At 34.5% G+C, this 13,124-nt stretch overlaps 2 protein-coding genes and 1 long non-coding RNA gene across 10 annotated transcripts in view; 2 read left to right on the forward strand and 1 right to left on the reverse strand.

The window, feature by feature from the left end:
- The window catches only part of dia (diaphanous related formin 1), a 43,489-nt gene extending 39,428 nt beyond the window's left edge, over positions 1–4,061 (forward strand). For all 7 annotated transcript variants that reach the window (XM_069135616.1, XM_069135613.1, XM_069135614.1 and 4 more), the window contains 2 exons: positions 2,081–2,147; positions 2,476–4,061. In XM_069135616.1, coding sequence (XP_068991717.1) covers positions 2,081–2,147; positions 2,476–2,497 — 89 coding nt within the window. In that variant the 3' untranslated portion in view covers positions 2,498–4,061. The remainder of the gene's footprint in view (positions 1–2,080; positions 2,148–2,475) is intronic.
- LOC124217379 (uncharacterized) lies at positions 3,548–5,015 on the reverse strand. 2 transcript variants are annotated; one of them, XR_006882808.2, is made up of 2 exons: positions 4,337–5,015; positions 3,548–4,170 (listed from the first exon to the last, which is right to left on the reverse strand). It is a non-coding gene; the product is annotated as an uncharacterized lncRNA (long non-coding RNA). The 2 variants fall into 2 exon arrangements; XR_006882809.2 differs by having other exon boundaries at positions 3,548–4,188.
- Positions 5,016–5,453: 438 nt separating this feature from the next.
- LOC124217376 (Poly(A) binding protein interacting protein 1) lies at positions 5,454–12,936 on the forward strand. Its single transcript, XM_046622837.2, has 10 exons — positions 5,454–5,612; positions 5,817–5,935; positions 6,327–6,581; positions 6,714–6,923; positions 6,984–7,096; positions 7,179–7,410; positions 7,478–7,717; positions 7,908–8,017; positions 8,159–8,283; positions 12,791–12,936. The coding sequence occupies exons 1-10, from the start codon at positions 5,465–5,467 to the stop codon at positions 12,808–12,810; spliced, it is 1,572 nt and encodes a 523-aa protein (XP_046478793.2). The 5' UTR covers positions 5,454–5,464; the 3' UTR covers positions 12,811–12,936.
- Positions 12,937–13,124: the final 188 nt, after the last annotated feature.

The following is a 13,124-nucleotide window of genomic DNA, read 5'->3' on the forward strand; positions in this document are numbered from 1 at the left end:
ATTTGCTGAGCCCTTTTCAAGGAGAGCGCAAAAATCAGAGCTTGTTGAAAGATGTTTTAGATCCAGAGGTACTATTGAGGATGAAAAATGATAACATTTCTGATACTGATTTAGATAAAGTTGCTAGCCCATTTGAATCGTTAGAAAGATACAATAATTGGCGCGCAACGAGTATGTTTTAAAATTATTAATTATTAAAAAGGCTTGAACATTATTACTTATCTTTTGCAAAATATTTTATGTATACATGTTGTTTCGTGTTTTTATGCTGAATTTTAATTGCTAATGAGGTTGTGCTTAGCTTAAAAATGAATTAGCCACCTAAATCAAATGATACGAAAATAGAAAAGTCTGTTTGAAAAAATTTGCAGCAATATAATTTGCGCTAATTACAAGAACTTGAATGAAACGAAATTGCCACTATAAAATAATATAAAAATAACTCTCGGCAAATTCAAATAACACATGTCAAGATAATAGCAATTTGGAAAAAGGTTTTACCATCCGATTTTAATGTTTGATGCATATTTTTTTGACAAACGAGATTTTTAGACATTATACAGAAAAAATGTTCTAAATCATTATCTCCAAAGTGAATAAATATGTATTGCTGAGCATGATATACGAGATGTTCATCAACGGTTACATTCGTACATTGTTACGCACTATAATGTTAGATTTCCCACAAAAACATTAAAATCAGCACACAAACACCAGAGTTAAGCATTTTAAAATTGGTAATTATAAAATTTTTTCTCAAATTGTTGATATTTTTGCTTCTTATTCGGATGTACTCCGAATCATTACCATCACACAGTATGGATGTTGTTTAATTCATGTTCGTTATCGTTGGCACAAGTAATGTGGGAGTTTTTTTTTTTAATATTCGCTTTTATTCAATTTGATCCAGATGGTAGCTGATTTATCTTGAAAAATAATATGAATGTCTATTACAAATATACCGATGTATGTATCATGTTTTGTATGCATTTTTGTGATTAATTTTTTAATTTTTTAATTTTTTTTTTTTCTTGTAATCATATGAATTTATGCTTGGTAAATTTTTAATAGTGCAATTCAATAAAAGTACAAATTTTTTAATTAAATTTATGTAAATTTATACTTCCAATTGTTACTTTGTTTATAGCATTTATATGTATATTAATAACATTATAACAATATCTTCAGACTGCTTTACCTATATGACGTTAGAAATAGTATCCTAATTGGTGTAAATTTTCAACTAATACTTATAACTGAGTATGTGTAATGTTACTAAGCTCATGCCATTATAACTGTACAGATATATTTTATGTTGAAGTTATTGTAGCAAGAAATAATTCACAAGTGTGACAGTCAGTAATAATAATAATAATTACTTCCAAACCCATCATACCTTTCAAGGTATGTCGAGGTAGGAATGCATTAGTAACCATTATTATGCATATTTTATTTCGAGCTACAAAATATTATGATCCAAGCATGGTCGACTGTTTATAGTACTTGTGAATTATTTCTATTAAATGAAAACTTGTACGATTCGATGACTGTCAGCTCTGTGAATTTCTGGCCTTATAGTCGACAAAGACAAACAGGAAAAATGTACTGTTCAAAGTTATTGTAAACTTTTTTTTTTTTAATTGTAGCTTTGTACCGGTCAATTTTCAATCATATAGACACTGACTTTAAAAAAAATTGTAAAATCAAAAGTGTTCTGATGTATGCATCAGCTTTTTTGTTTATTAAACCCTAGTACAACATTTTTTATTTCCATTTCGTATAACCTTGTGACGTTAAATATGTACTCAAATGTGTGACCAGTGGACTGTAGAAATTTCAAAATTACTGCTATGCTCCAATGATAAGATAGTAGACAATTTTAAAAGTGAAAGTTTGCCGCCACCTTTTTCTGCAATTTTTTGTTTTCTCCTCAATCGGTAGTACAGTCATACGAGAATTATTTCTTATGTTTACATCAGTGTATCGAGGTGTCTCTTGGCTATTAGCTTATTCCTGTGCTACAGCTTTGTTAATATTAAATCATCGTGAGCAAATTATTTGACCTTTCTTTTTATTACAGCGGAAAGGAGAGCACAACTGAATAGGAGCCGATCACGTACAGGATTATTAGGAAGAGAACTATCAACGTGAGTCAAATCAAGTAATATGTCATCTTTTTTTTTTTCAAATCCACTAACCCTAAAATTTGAGAGAATTATTATTTTTCGTGATTTTAATTATCCATGTGAGATGTGATAAACTTTGCTAGAAGCTATGGAATTTTTAATGACGAGCTACTTATTTTTCCAATTGTAAACAAGCATGTTAAAACCCATAAAGCATTCACCGAGAAATGTATGCTTTCACCATGCAGGTTTGCGCCATAAATTTGACTAATCTAATTTGCATTAGAAAAATCTGTACAGTTCGCGAAGGTGAATTTTAATAATTGTGCATTTGTTTTTTGTTTTTCAGGGAACTCTTAAGCTCAGCGTAGCATTGTGGTGATGGTGATGACGCTGTGTGTTCGTCATGATTTCGACATTGCGATATATCAAAGGAGACTTTTTAATCTAGTTATAAATGCTAACCACGCTGGTTGAGTGGTTATAAAAGGATATCGAAAACTGCAATGGAATCCACAAGGTCGACGAACCGTTGTGTAACCTTGTAAATTTTTTTTATTTGCAATTAACCCACAAAAGTCTTCCTTGTGTTATTATGCGCACAATCGGATATATTCAGTTAATATGTATAAAGAGAATCGTTCGGATTTTCGTAATGGCTAAAGCTTTGTATATTTTATGTAGAGTAATTAATTAATGTGATAGGTTAACTGTGTAGAATAGGGCAGAAGGAGAATTGCCATGCGATAACAGTCATGAGCGAATGATATCACAAATTAATAACACTTGCATATGTGTGTGTATGAGTATGTGTATATGTATATATATATATATATACACGCGTGTGTATATGTATATATATCCATATACATACTTACAGAACATACATACGTACGTATTAAATTATAAATAATTTTCACGTGTATTTATGACGCGAATTAGTAACTTTATTAATAGAAAAAATATGCGTGATAATGTAATATAGCAAAGTTTTATATATTTATATATATATTATATATAATTTACACATTTATATGTATTATATATATAAATATATATGTAATTATTCTATCTTTGTCTCATTCAGTTTATTTGGCTTTCTTTCTTCTTCTCTGTTCGTATGTTTTTGTAAGTTATAATAAAAAGTGTAAATAGTGCAATTTAGGACCGTGGTACAACCACAAGCACGAAGCAGTTGCTAGGTAGCAAAGTTCAACGTCAATTAATGTATTTCAACTGGTACTCGTTGGTATTTGAGAACGAAAAAATAATTTAAACATGACCGTATCTCTTTCATAAATGAAAAGTGGATGGGGATACGAGTGAATTGTTTAGTTTGTTAACTGTCTATGAGTTTCAATTACTAGAAAAGATTATATTATAATAAAGTGCAAAAAGACTATTAATTTTTTAGGCACGACTGTATAGATAACGCTAAGAATGCTTAATTATTGTTTATTCCGGAGATTAATTAAATAATTGATTCATTTTAGAATCGTGTATGATATTTACTGCCAATTTTTAGTGCCTTCTGAAACGCAGCAATAATTGTGCCAAAATTTTGTTGGCAAGTTTTGCAAGTAGTGTTTTGTGACCTCAATTCAGATGATATTGTGGTAATTAGAAAATACACTCATTTGAAGACGCTTGCCAAATTTTTATGTAACATTTGAAAAACATGCTCGCGTTTCACATGGGTTGTCTGTAAAAGTGTCTGATATTTGCATGAGTTGTGCCTAAAAACTCATTCTAAATATATGTAATAAGAAATTTATTTTTTCGAATCTCGAAATCCTCTGAAATCGAATACTTTTATATGGTTAAAAAAAATTTCCATAAAAGTAAGTGAACGAGGGTACTGTAAAAATATTGTGAATACGTGGTTTTATAATATCGAAATCATAGATGATTATTAATAACGAGAATTTTATGTCCCACCGCTCACCTTTTCTTATTATCCAGTTCCTGCCACATCGCAACATCATACGTACAGTGTGTTTACGCGAAAAACGCGTTGATGTAGTTGAATTTCGACGAGTGCAATCTGGTTCAAGTTATCTATCTATAGTATTTTTCATTTATTATTTTTTTTTTTCAATTTAAGACTTCATCGGAAAAAACATTTACATGAATGTGAAGTTTATCGGGTGTAATAATATTATTTATCGATAAAAAATGAGACAAGTAACAATAACGATTATATATCTTACTTCTATCTATTGTTCTGATTACTTTGGAGCATATTGTTACTCAATTTTGACCATCATACGGGAAAGAAACCGAAGGAAAGTATCCCACGACTAGTTACAAAGATGCGCGCAGGCAAACTTAAAAAAACAATGAGCATTTTTCGTACGATGGCTCATCTAAAGCGATAAATGTAAAAGTTACAAGTCGGCACTCAACTTAGTCGGTAAGTGATAAGTGCGAATAGTTTCTTATTTCATTCAATAAGTATTCAGCTTGATACAAATTTATTTGCGGCAACTGCGTACATTACGCGAAGGTACTCGTCGATTAACGGAAAAAAGTAACTCAATTTGCGACTAGTAAGAAATCAGCACGAGAATTCACCGTTCGGATTGGTTAAGGGGATTGCTCGATCGCTAATCTGGCGATACGATTCGTGGTTCATGGCATCCTTGCCGCGAGTAGTGGGCTGCAAGCAGCGATGGAATTTGTGTCTCTCGCTGATATCGAGTGAAAAATAATGAAAATACAAAGAACCTGACATTTGTATGGGCGAGTTGAAAACTGTGTGAATTAATTTATTACAACGCGTATTACGTCGGCAGTGAATAACCGGCGTATAAAACGATATACGTTAAATAAAAAGTAATTTCAGTCGGAAACTACTACCATACAAATAACCACATCACGCGTTCATACGTAGCCCCAAGGTTGTAAAGCAACATGGCGACGAATATCGCTCTATTTTTTAATAACAAATGAAGGCTGCGTCTGTCGTAATTATACACGAAACCGTTATGGCGATCTAGTATTAAAATTTCCGGTACCTCTGTTCGACGCGTTATAAATTTGCCATATTCTCATACGCTAAATCGACAGGTAAGCTCTGACCGCTGTTATAGGCATGTGTCGGTCCCGCGATTACTCGTCTTGAATCTAACATCACAACTCGGCTCCGGCTGCCCGTCCTCGCGAGTTCAACGCATCCATATTTATAACCACGTGCGACGTGTTAATGAGGATAAATAGCCGTACATTGTCGACTGACGTATACACCCGATTAACAGCCCCGTTGAATATCGGAAACTGCTAAATACAAGCTCCGTTTCAACACTGATACTCAATTCGAAGTAAATTATAACGATAAAATGGATCCTCTTGGTGGGGATCAACGAGTGATACAACAATCTCGATCCTCTCGTGGTCGAGGCCGTGGATCTTGGGCACCGACACCATCCCAGGAGACACGGGGACTCAGGCGACCACATCACATTTCTGCTGCCAGCGTAAACACAGGTGGCTGATCATGCGACTGAGTAACGAGTCACAGAAATGCTTCTTTAATGTTTAACTCTATAGTCGATTGATCGATTCTTCGGATAGATCAAGATAGAGACTAGTATATGCATGTCTTGAAAATTTGATTTTCTAGAGCGTAAAATAATCTTTTAAAAGCGAACCCTAAGTTAACGTATCCGCTTCTCTTCTTGCACTATTTAGGTTCCATGGAGAACACTGGAACGAAGACAGATGGAGCCAAAGGTGACATCGTCAAAAACTCAACACTTTCCGTTGATGCCGCTGAATTTGTACCCAAAAGCTTCAGTCCAGCACTACCGGTAAGAGGATGTTGAATGCTTAATGATATCGCGCTAATCGCAGATACAGGGAATTTGTCGTAGTTGGAAATTCAGAATTTTAGAACTGTCAGGATTGCTTCGGCAAAATGAATACGACTAAACTTCAACTCTTGACTTGCTTCAATATTTAAGTAATCTTCTTCCAAGTAAAATAGCAAACCGCTTGATGTTTTATCATGCAAATGTTGGAGAAACGTGAAATTTATTCTTTGTTGTCACCGTGATATAGCATGGGAAATAAAATTGTGTTTTATGGTCTAATTTGTGTTTGAAAAATAACACAGTTTTATCTCCAAACATCATTAATTCATAGAAATTTATCAAGTAAATGTCTTGTATGAGACTCATCCAGATCAACTGTCGCTCTTAGAACCAGCAACAATCTGGATCAGTGATGCCTAGACACTCGGTTCAGAATCGGCTGAATAATGCAAGACAGGGCCATCATGGTGGGCATCAACACGGCTTACATCAACAGTACGTACCTCAGCAAAATCGCTACATTCCACATCGGGAGCATCAGGTCTACATGGGTCCGCCACAGCACCAGCATTATAATCAGTACTCAAATACTCAAGATTACGGGTATTACGACAGAGGATCAGGGGATCACAGCAGACATCAGGTTGATATTGATTGCTCTACATAGTAATCTTGACTGACCTTCAAATCGAATTATCATTCGTTAGGTTGAAAGAAATCTTTTTTTTTTCTTTCGTTTCGTCTCTAATTCAATATTTTTCTACTTGTTTCTTAGGCCGAACAAAACGAGTTAGATGTGGAAGGTGATGGTGAAGATTGGAGCGGAATGAGGGGAATGATGGGACAGCTAGAAGTGGCGATGCGGACACTCACTCTCAGTCCTGGGCGGTTTGACTCTTTGGTTGCATCTCTCGTTGATGCCATTACTCCATGTCTTACTAATACAGTGCAGACGCAAGCTATAATTGGAGCCATACTTGGACAGGTGGGTTTTTTCTCGTTATAAGAACTCCACATTTCAATTAAAAGCTTCAAATTCTTCTAGTCCATAAACGAAGGAAATTTCCGGTACAGCGGTGCACGTCTTTGCACATTTTTGGATAATGCAGCTTTAAGCGAACGTGCTCCATCCATTTTCAGAGACACTCTCGTTGCTAGGTAACAATTGTTACGGATTTTCTATCGTTAGGTTTGGTTATTTCAAATTACAAACACTTTTTTTTTACATGGTTTATGTCAGATGTCGCGAGGAGACAGAAAAGTCAATTGAGTTTTGGATGCAGAGGAGTTTACCAGAAGATGAAGTAAAGGAAAAACTTTGCCATGGGTTAATACTGTTTTTGGCTGAACTAGTCACTCAAATGGAGTCAGAACCAGCATCTGTATTGGGAAAATTGTTAATTGAATTAATGTCTGCTGTTCTACAGCGCCCTGCTCCAAACTCTGCTAAACACATCTGCCAGGCACTTAAGGTATGTGTTTAACGGTAGTACAAGAAATAACTACAGCAGCAATAATATTCATACTTATTGTCGGCAGTTGGCAGGTCAAACTCTAGAAAGAGACAGTTGCGGTGGAGGGGCTGAGATGGAAAATGTAATGCGTAGGCTCACTGGGCTTGTGAACGATGGTCAGGTCGATGTTCACGTCGGTCGAATGGTTAATAGCGTAGACGAACTCCGTCGGGGAAACTGGGGACGTCTTGTTTCAACGCACGGACCTTACAATTCTACCGTCAATGATAGTCCTCAAACACCTGCAGATGTATCGCAACAGCCAGTTAGTAACACTTATATGTCGTTGTGCGGTTGCTGTTGTTGTTATTAGTATTGCTATTACTATTATCTTTCAACTTCCCAGGTTTGTTTACCCCATCACATTTATTTAATGGTCAGTTCATTTCATGCCCAGTGTAGCATCATACATGACAATAAATACTTAATCAATTTTTTTTTTTCCTTTGCAACAGTTAACAAATGAGCCCGTGTTTTACGGTCCTGATGGCAACGTTTTATCTCCAGAGGAGAGCAGATTCTTGCAAGATCTAACCGGGGACACGCCTGACGTCGAGGAATTCGGGTAAGTTTTTTCGTGGTATTTGTTCCGTGTTCTGTTTCCCGTATTCTTTACGTTTTTATCTGTGTTGAATGCAAGCGGAAAAAATTGGCTTCTATTTTAGAGTGGGCGCTTATCAAATGCTTACACCTTTTCTGTTTTTAGCGAGGGAGAGGATGATGGCGACATTGATGGTATTTGGAATGAAGAAGGAGACGATGGTGGGATGGACGATGACATTGCAGCAGCCTATGAACAGTTTTTAAAGCTTGCTCCAAATAAAAGCAATGGTAGGGCACAACGATAAGCATTTTACAATTTTCAAATCGTGACCACTGGTACATTGAGCCACACAATACACGTATCGTCTTCAAATACCCATTTATTATCAACATTAATAAGTGAAAATTCTGTACATTTATCATTGTCAATATCAGTCAACATTGCGCAGCTTCTGATCTTCTCCGAACCGTACTCGTTATCTATTTAATAGTACAGTTTTCTCACCACAATATGAATACATACGTACATACATACATACATACATACGTATAGCAATGTATAATGCATGGATACAACCGTGTGTTCATAGTAGCTGTGCAGGTAACACATCAATAGAAAGACTTTTGGAAAGTCGAGTCTCACGCATCATGAGTGAAAAGAACCGTCTTACATTGTCCAATATATCATGTCTGATACATAATGTGCGATATTTCATTTACTGTATCGCGAATATATTGTCTCGAGGTAAGCGAAGCGGGAAGCGGTTTTCAATTGCCAGATATAAATCAATTTTTGAATTTGAATACCAGTTCGGCTTTGCTTGAATCGAATCGATACATCGCTTGAGATGGACTCCATTAATTTAAGTTAGTTGTGACTGTAATTGTATTTAGTGTAATATTGATAGCACCTTTTAACTCTTAACGGTCAGATCCTCTAAGGATACATGATCGAAGAAAAATACATATGAGGCGTTCTTAGACTCAATTGCTACTCACATCAGTCGAGATTGACCGTCTTATCCCGATATTCAACAAATTGGGAACTTCGAAATGGTAATTTATATAAGTATGGTAAGGAATAGTATGATTATAGCATATTTTTTCGTACTATATTTGTTATTTATTGGCTATAATATTAGGTACGGAATCGGAAGGGATTTTCTTACATTTTGTGCCTTTGCCAGGTGACGATGTGTGCTCATATGCATATTTTTTTCTAGTTCCAAATGAAGTAATTTACTATCAAATGGTTGTGTTTTGTATTCTAAGTACTGGTCCAGTGTTTTTCTACTGTGCTTGCACTTGCTTGAAATTACACGTTAGTTAATTTTCTTTTGATAATCCTAGATTCTCAAATTTTTTAACGTTTATCTTGTCACGTTTACTTGTTTTGTAAAATTTTTACTAATAGTATGCAATTGAAAAATCGCAAAATACAAATTACAGATACCGATTTCATTCTATTTTGCAGTGAATATTGCAAAAATTCCTTTTTGGTAATTGGAGGAAAAAAAAAAAAATTCACATTACTTTATATTTTGAATCTATAGGTAAATACGTGTCCTTATGTTATATAGTTCTTCTGCTCATTTAGTAGTGGAAAAAAAACCATTGAAATTTAGGTTCGGTGTTCAAGTGATCATTCGTGTATAGCAATCCCGAAAAAATCCATAGGTCCTAAAACTATTCCGAAACCCATGACACTTCATGATATGCCAACTGTCTATAATTCCACTCATGCTCTAAATATTTCTTGCTCGTTAGTGTGGAAGAAGGTCAATCGTATTGTCGTAGGTCGATCTTGCATTCATGTATCGATGCAAACAGTGAAACGCACTGTCGAGTCTTACAAGGATACTGTCAGACCTCCGGATCACGGATCATGTTAAAATTTTTAGAGGTATTTGATCTAAAATATAATACTTTGATGTGTAGTTTCATCCATTAGGCCTCTCTTCTTGCCTCTAACTGATTAAATTAGCAGTGTGATGAGCGAAATGCCGTAATAAACTAAACCTATTGTGTATTTTTGCCTTAAATATTAATTTTTATTGTGCTCTATTTCAGTTTCGATGACAGTCTCATACAGATTCTAGTGTAAACGGAAAAATTATTATTTCACAGCTTTAGTGAAGTTTAAATTGCGAATTTCCCACAACCCGATTTATAGTAAATTGAGCGAAGAAAGGCCCAATGGATGGAAATAAACGTCAGAAATTACACTTCTTGGACCAAAGAGACATCCAAAAGTTTCAGCAAGACCCGTGATCCGAAGCTCTGATACTATCCTTCATGTTAGTTTGAAAAAAATTGGTAGCAAAGCCTGTCATGTTTAGATACAATGAGTGTTTTTTAATACATCTGTTTCAATAAGAAATTATTTTACAAAAATCACTCTTCTGTCCTACGAAATTCCCAGAAAATATGTTGCATGTAAATTTGCTTGAAATTAAAAAAAAAGTGTAGGTAATAGCGCCAATTTTTTAGACTTTCCAAACGCGAGAGCACATTACGACGAAATCAATACAATATTTTGAAATAACTAAAAATATAACTCTAGCCTATTAGATTTAACACAGTGTGGTTCGAACAAAACAGCGCTTCATATAATTTATTTATTCAAAGTATATTTTGTTTTACTAATTTATTCGAATTAAATGCAAGGTTGACGGGACGAGGATGTGACATACCGCGTATACATTAGGGTGTTTGAGAAAAAATAATTTACGATTTTTCACCATGGCACCCCCTAAAATGTTTGTTTGGGTTAAAAGAGAGATTGTGTCAAAATATAAGCGTTCTACGTGATGTGGAAGATCGCACTTATTTGACTTTTCACTTTTTTCCCCGTTTTTTTGAACTTGTGAAGAAACACGTTGTAGCATTTCAATTTACTATTTCTTCCCTGAAATTTATATTCAACCCAAAGATCATGATCATGTATCACCCGGAATCTTATTCTCCTTAATTAAAAGTTCGTACTAAATTATAACTATTATATGAGATTGAAGTAATAATGAAAAAGGTGTCAGATACACTCTTCAAACATCGACTGGTGACTTGATATTTACAAGTGCGAGTCTTCTTTATGAAGTGAATTGATATTATGATTGATGTAAGCAGCAAGAAGAATATTTTATTAACGATATTTCGTAAATTGTAATAAATGTATGGAAATGAAAAATCAACTGAGCGTGGTCTTCCACATAACTTAGATCGCTCATCTTTTAACAGGACCTTTTTTTCAATCTAAAGAAAAAAACTTGTTACAGGGTGCCATGGTGAAAAATCGCAAATTCTTTTTTTCTGAAACACACCAGTATACATGTAAAAATATACAGTGATATTTTTTATTTTCTGTCGTTTACATAATGCTAAGATTTGCGAATAGAAAAAGAAGAGGCTTAATATTTAAAAATAGAACAGAATGTCACAATGATCTACCAAGTAATCAGTGGGTGGCGTATATAAAGATAACCGCATAGTTTTTAAATTTACGGAAGTCACAACCGATTCTTCGGCATCTTCGGCATCGATTATATATAATATATAGTATATACTTATAGATATTATATATTATTGTAACTAGTGTCTTTTTATTTTTGTCTCGCTGCATTTGATTGAATGATTAAATAAATTCTAATGTAATTACTAATTGGAAATAATGGGCTCACGGTACGCGACAAGAGTTTTATTTATTTGGATAATGTTATCGGTGTTCCAATTGCATTTTATATCTTGCTAAATTTCTCCACGTAAATAATTTCGAAAATGTCAGAGTAAATAAAGAAAAATTTTCTTTAACTTAAAAATGATACAAAATTAGTAGATCAACCAAGTTTGATGGTACCGGACATTTTATAATGTCTAATACTATCATGTAACAATAAATGAAATACATTTTGAAGCAATGAACATTTTAATTTTCATACTTCAACAGAAAAAAAGTGTCTGTTATGAGACCGTAAATGGGTTTATTCTACGTAATTCAAGTATTCCAAAAGAATAATCATACCTAACTATGATAGGTATTAATTTGAGGGTGTAAAAATTATGTTTTTTTTTTGCGCAGCTATCAATCTATTTTTTTTTTTTACGTGTTCTGTAATTGTTATTTAAAATAATTTCGCACGAATTGTAATCGTGTGGCTTGTGTATGCAGCTGACTTTGAGTTTCCATGACTCATCAGTCTGGTAAATTTAATTTGTTTATTGATTGTAATGATCTTGAATGCGATCTATGCGTTAAAGAAGAGTCAACGCCCCTGGATGAGTTTTGTGCACTGATATAGGTATGTGTATATATATATCAGTGGTTTCGTGACCACTACTCGGCGGATAAATGGGCCTCGGGCCGTAAGAAGCCGTGTTAGCGATCTGGTAGCTTCTTTATCGGTGGCAGTCGTTTAACACATAATCCCATAAGACCTAAACACCATACGGTGACCGTCATTAAAGATCATTAACAATATTCTGTCAACAACCATAACATTTAAGATTGTATTAATGACAGTAGCTATTATTGGTGATTGGCTTTGATTACCGTCGGTCGGCATCATCGAGTTCTGTGGTTTTTTGCAATGCTGTCACGCGTCGTCCATTCGCTTTCGCGCCGATATTCTTTCTCAAAAATCACAAGTAAAGTTTGGTAAGTAGAGGTGAGATCGAGCTGATCGCTGCTTTCTCACCGAAAAATGCCAATGAAAATATGTTCTCTCTAAACCAAGAGCGAATAAGTTGTCTAGATTTGTTTGTGATTTGTTGTTTTATATCTGAATAAATTCTTTTTTAGGTTATACCAACGTTCCATAGCGCCATTCTCTACTATGCCAGGGTCTGAAGTGACTATTGGAACACACGATGGGTGCTTCCACTGTGACGAAGCGCTTGCATGTTACATGCTCAAGGTGCTACCCCGATACAAAAATGCGTCTGTTATTAGGTAAGATAATCCTGTATATGTGTTAGTTTCAGGCACGCTGCAATCATATTCATGCTAATCAAATTTATCATGACTACAATATTGGTACCTTACGTTGATTGAGAATCATAAATTAGTGAACATTCCAATCAAACATATGAATTCTTCTGTAAATTCACTTTCACATTCCACTGTTGTACTCTGA

Source organism: Neodiprion pinetum, chromosome 4 (assembly GCF_021155775.2).
Source record: "Neodiprion pinetum isolate iyNeoPine1 chromosome 4, iyNeoPine1.2, whole genome shotgun sequence".
Classification (NCBI taxonomy): Eukaryota; Metazoa; Arthropoda; class Insecta; order Hymenoptera; family Diprionidae; genus Neodiprion; species Neodiprion pinetum.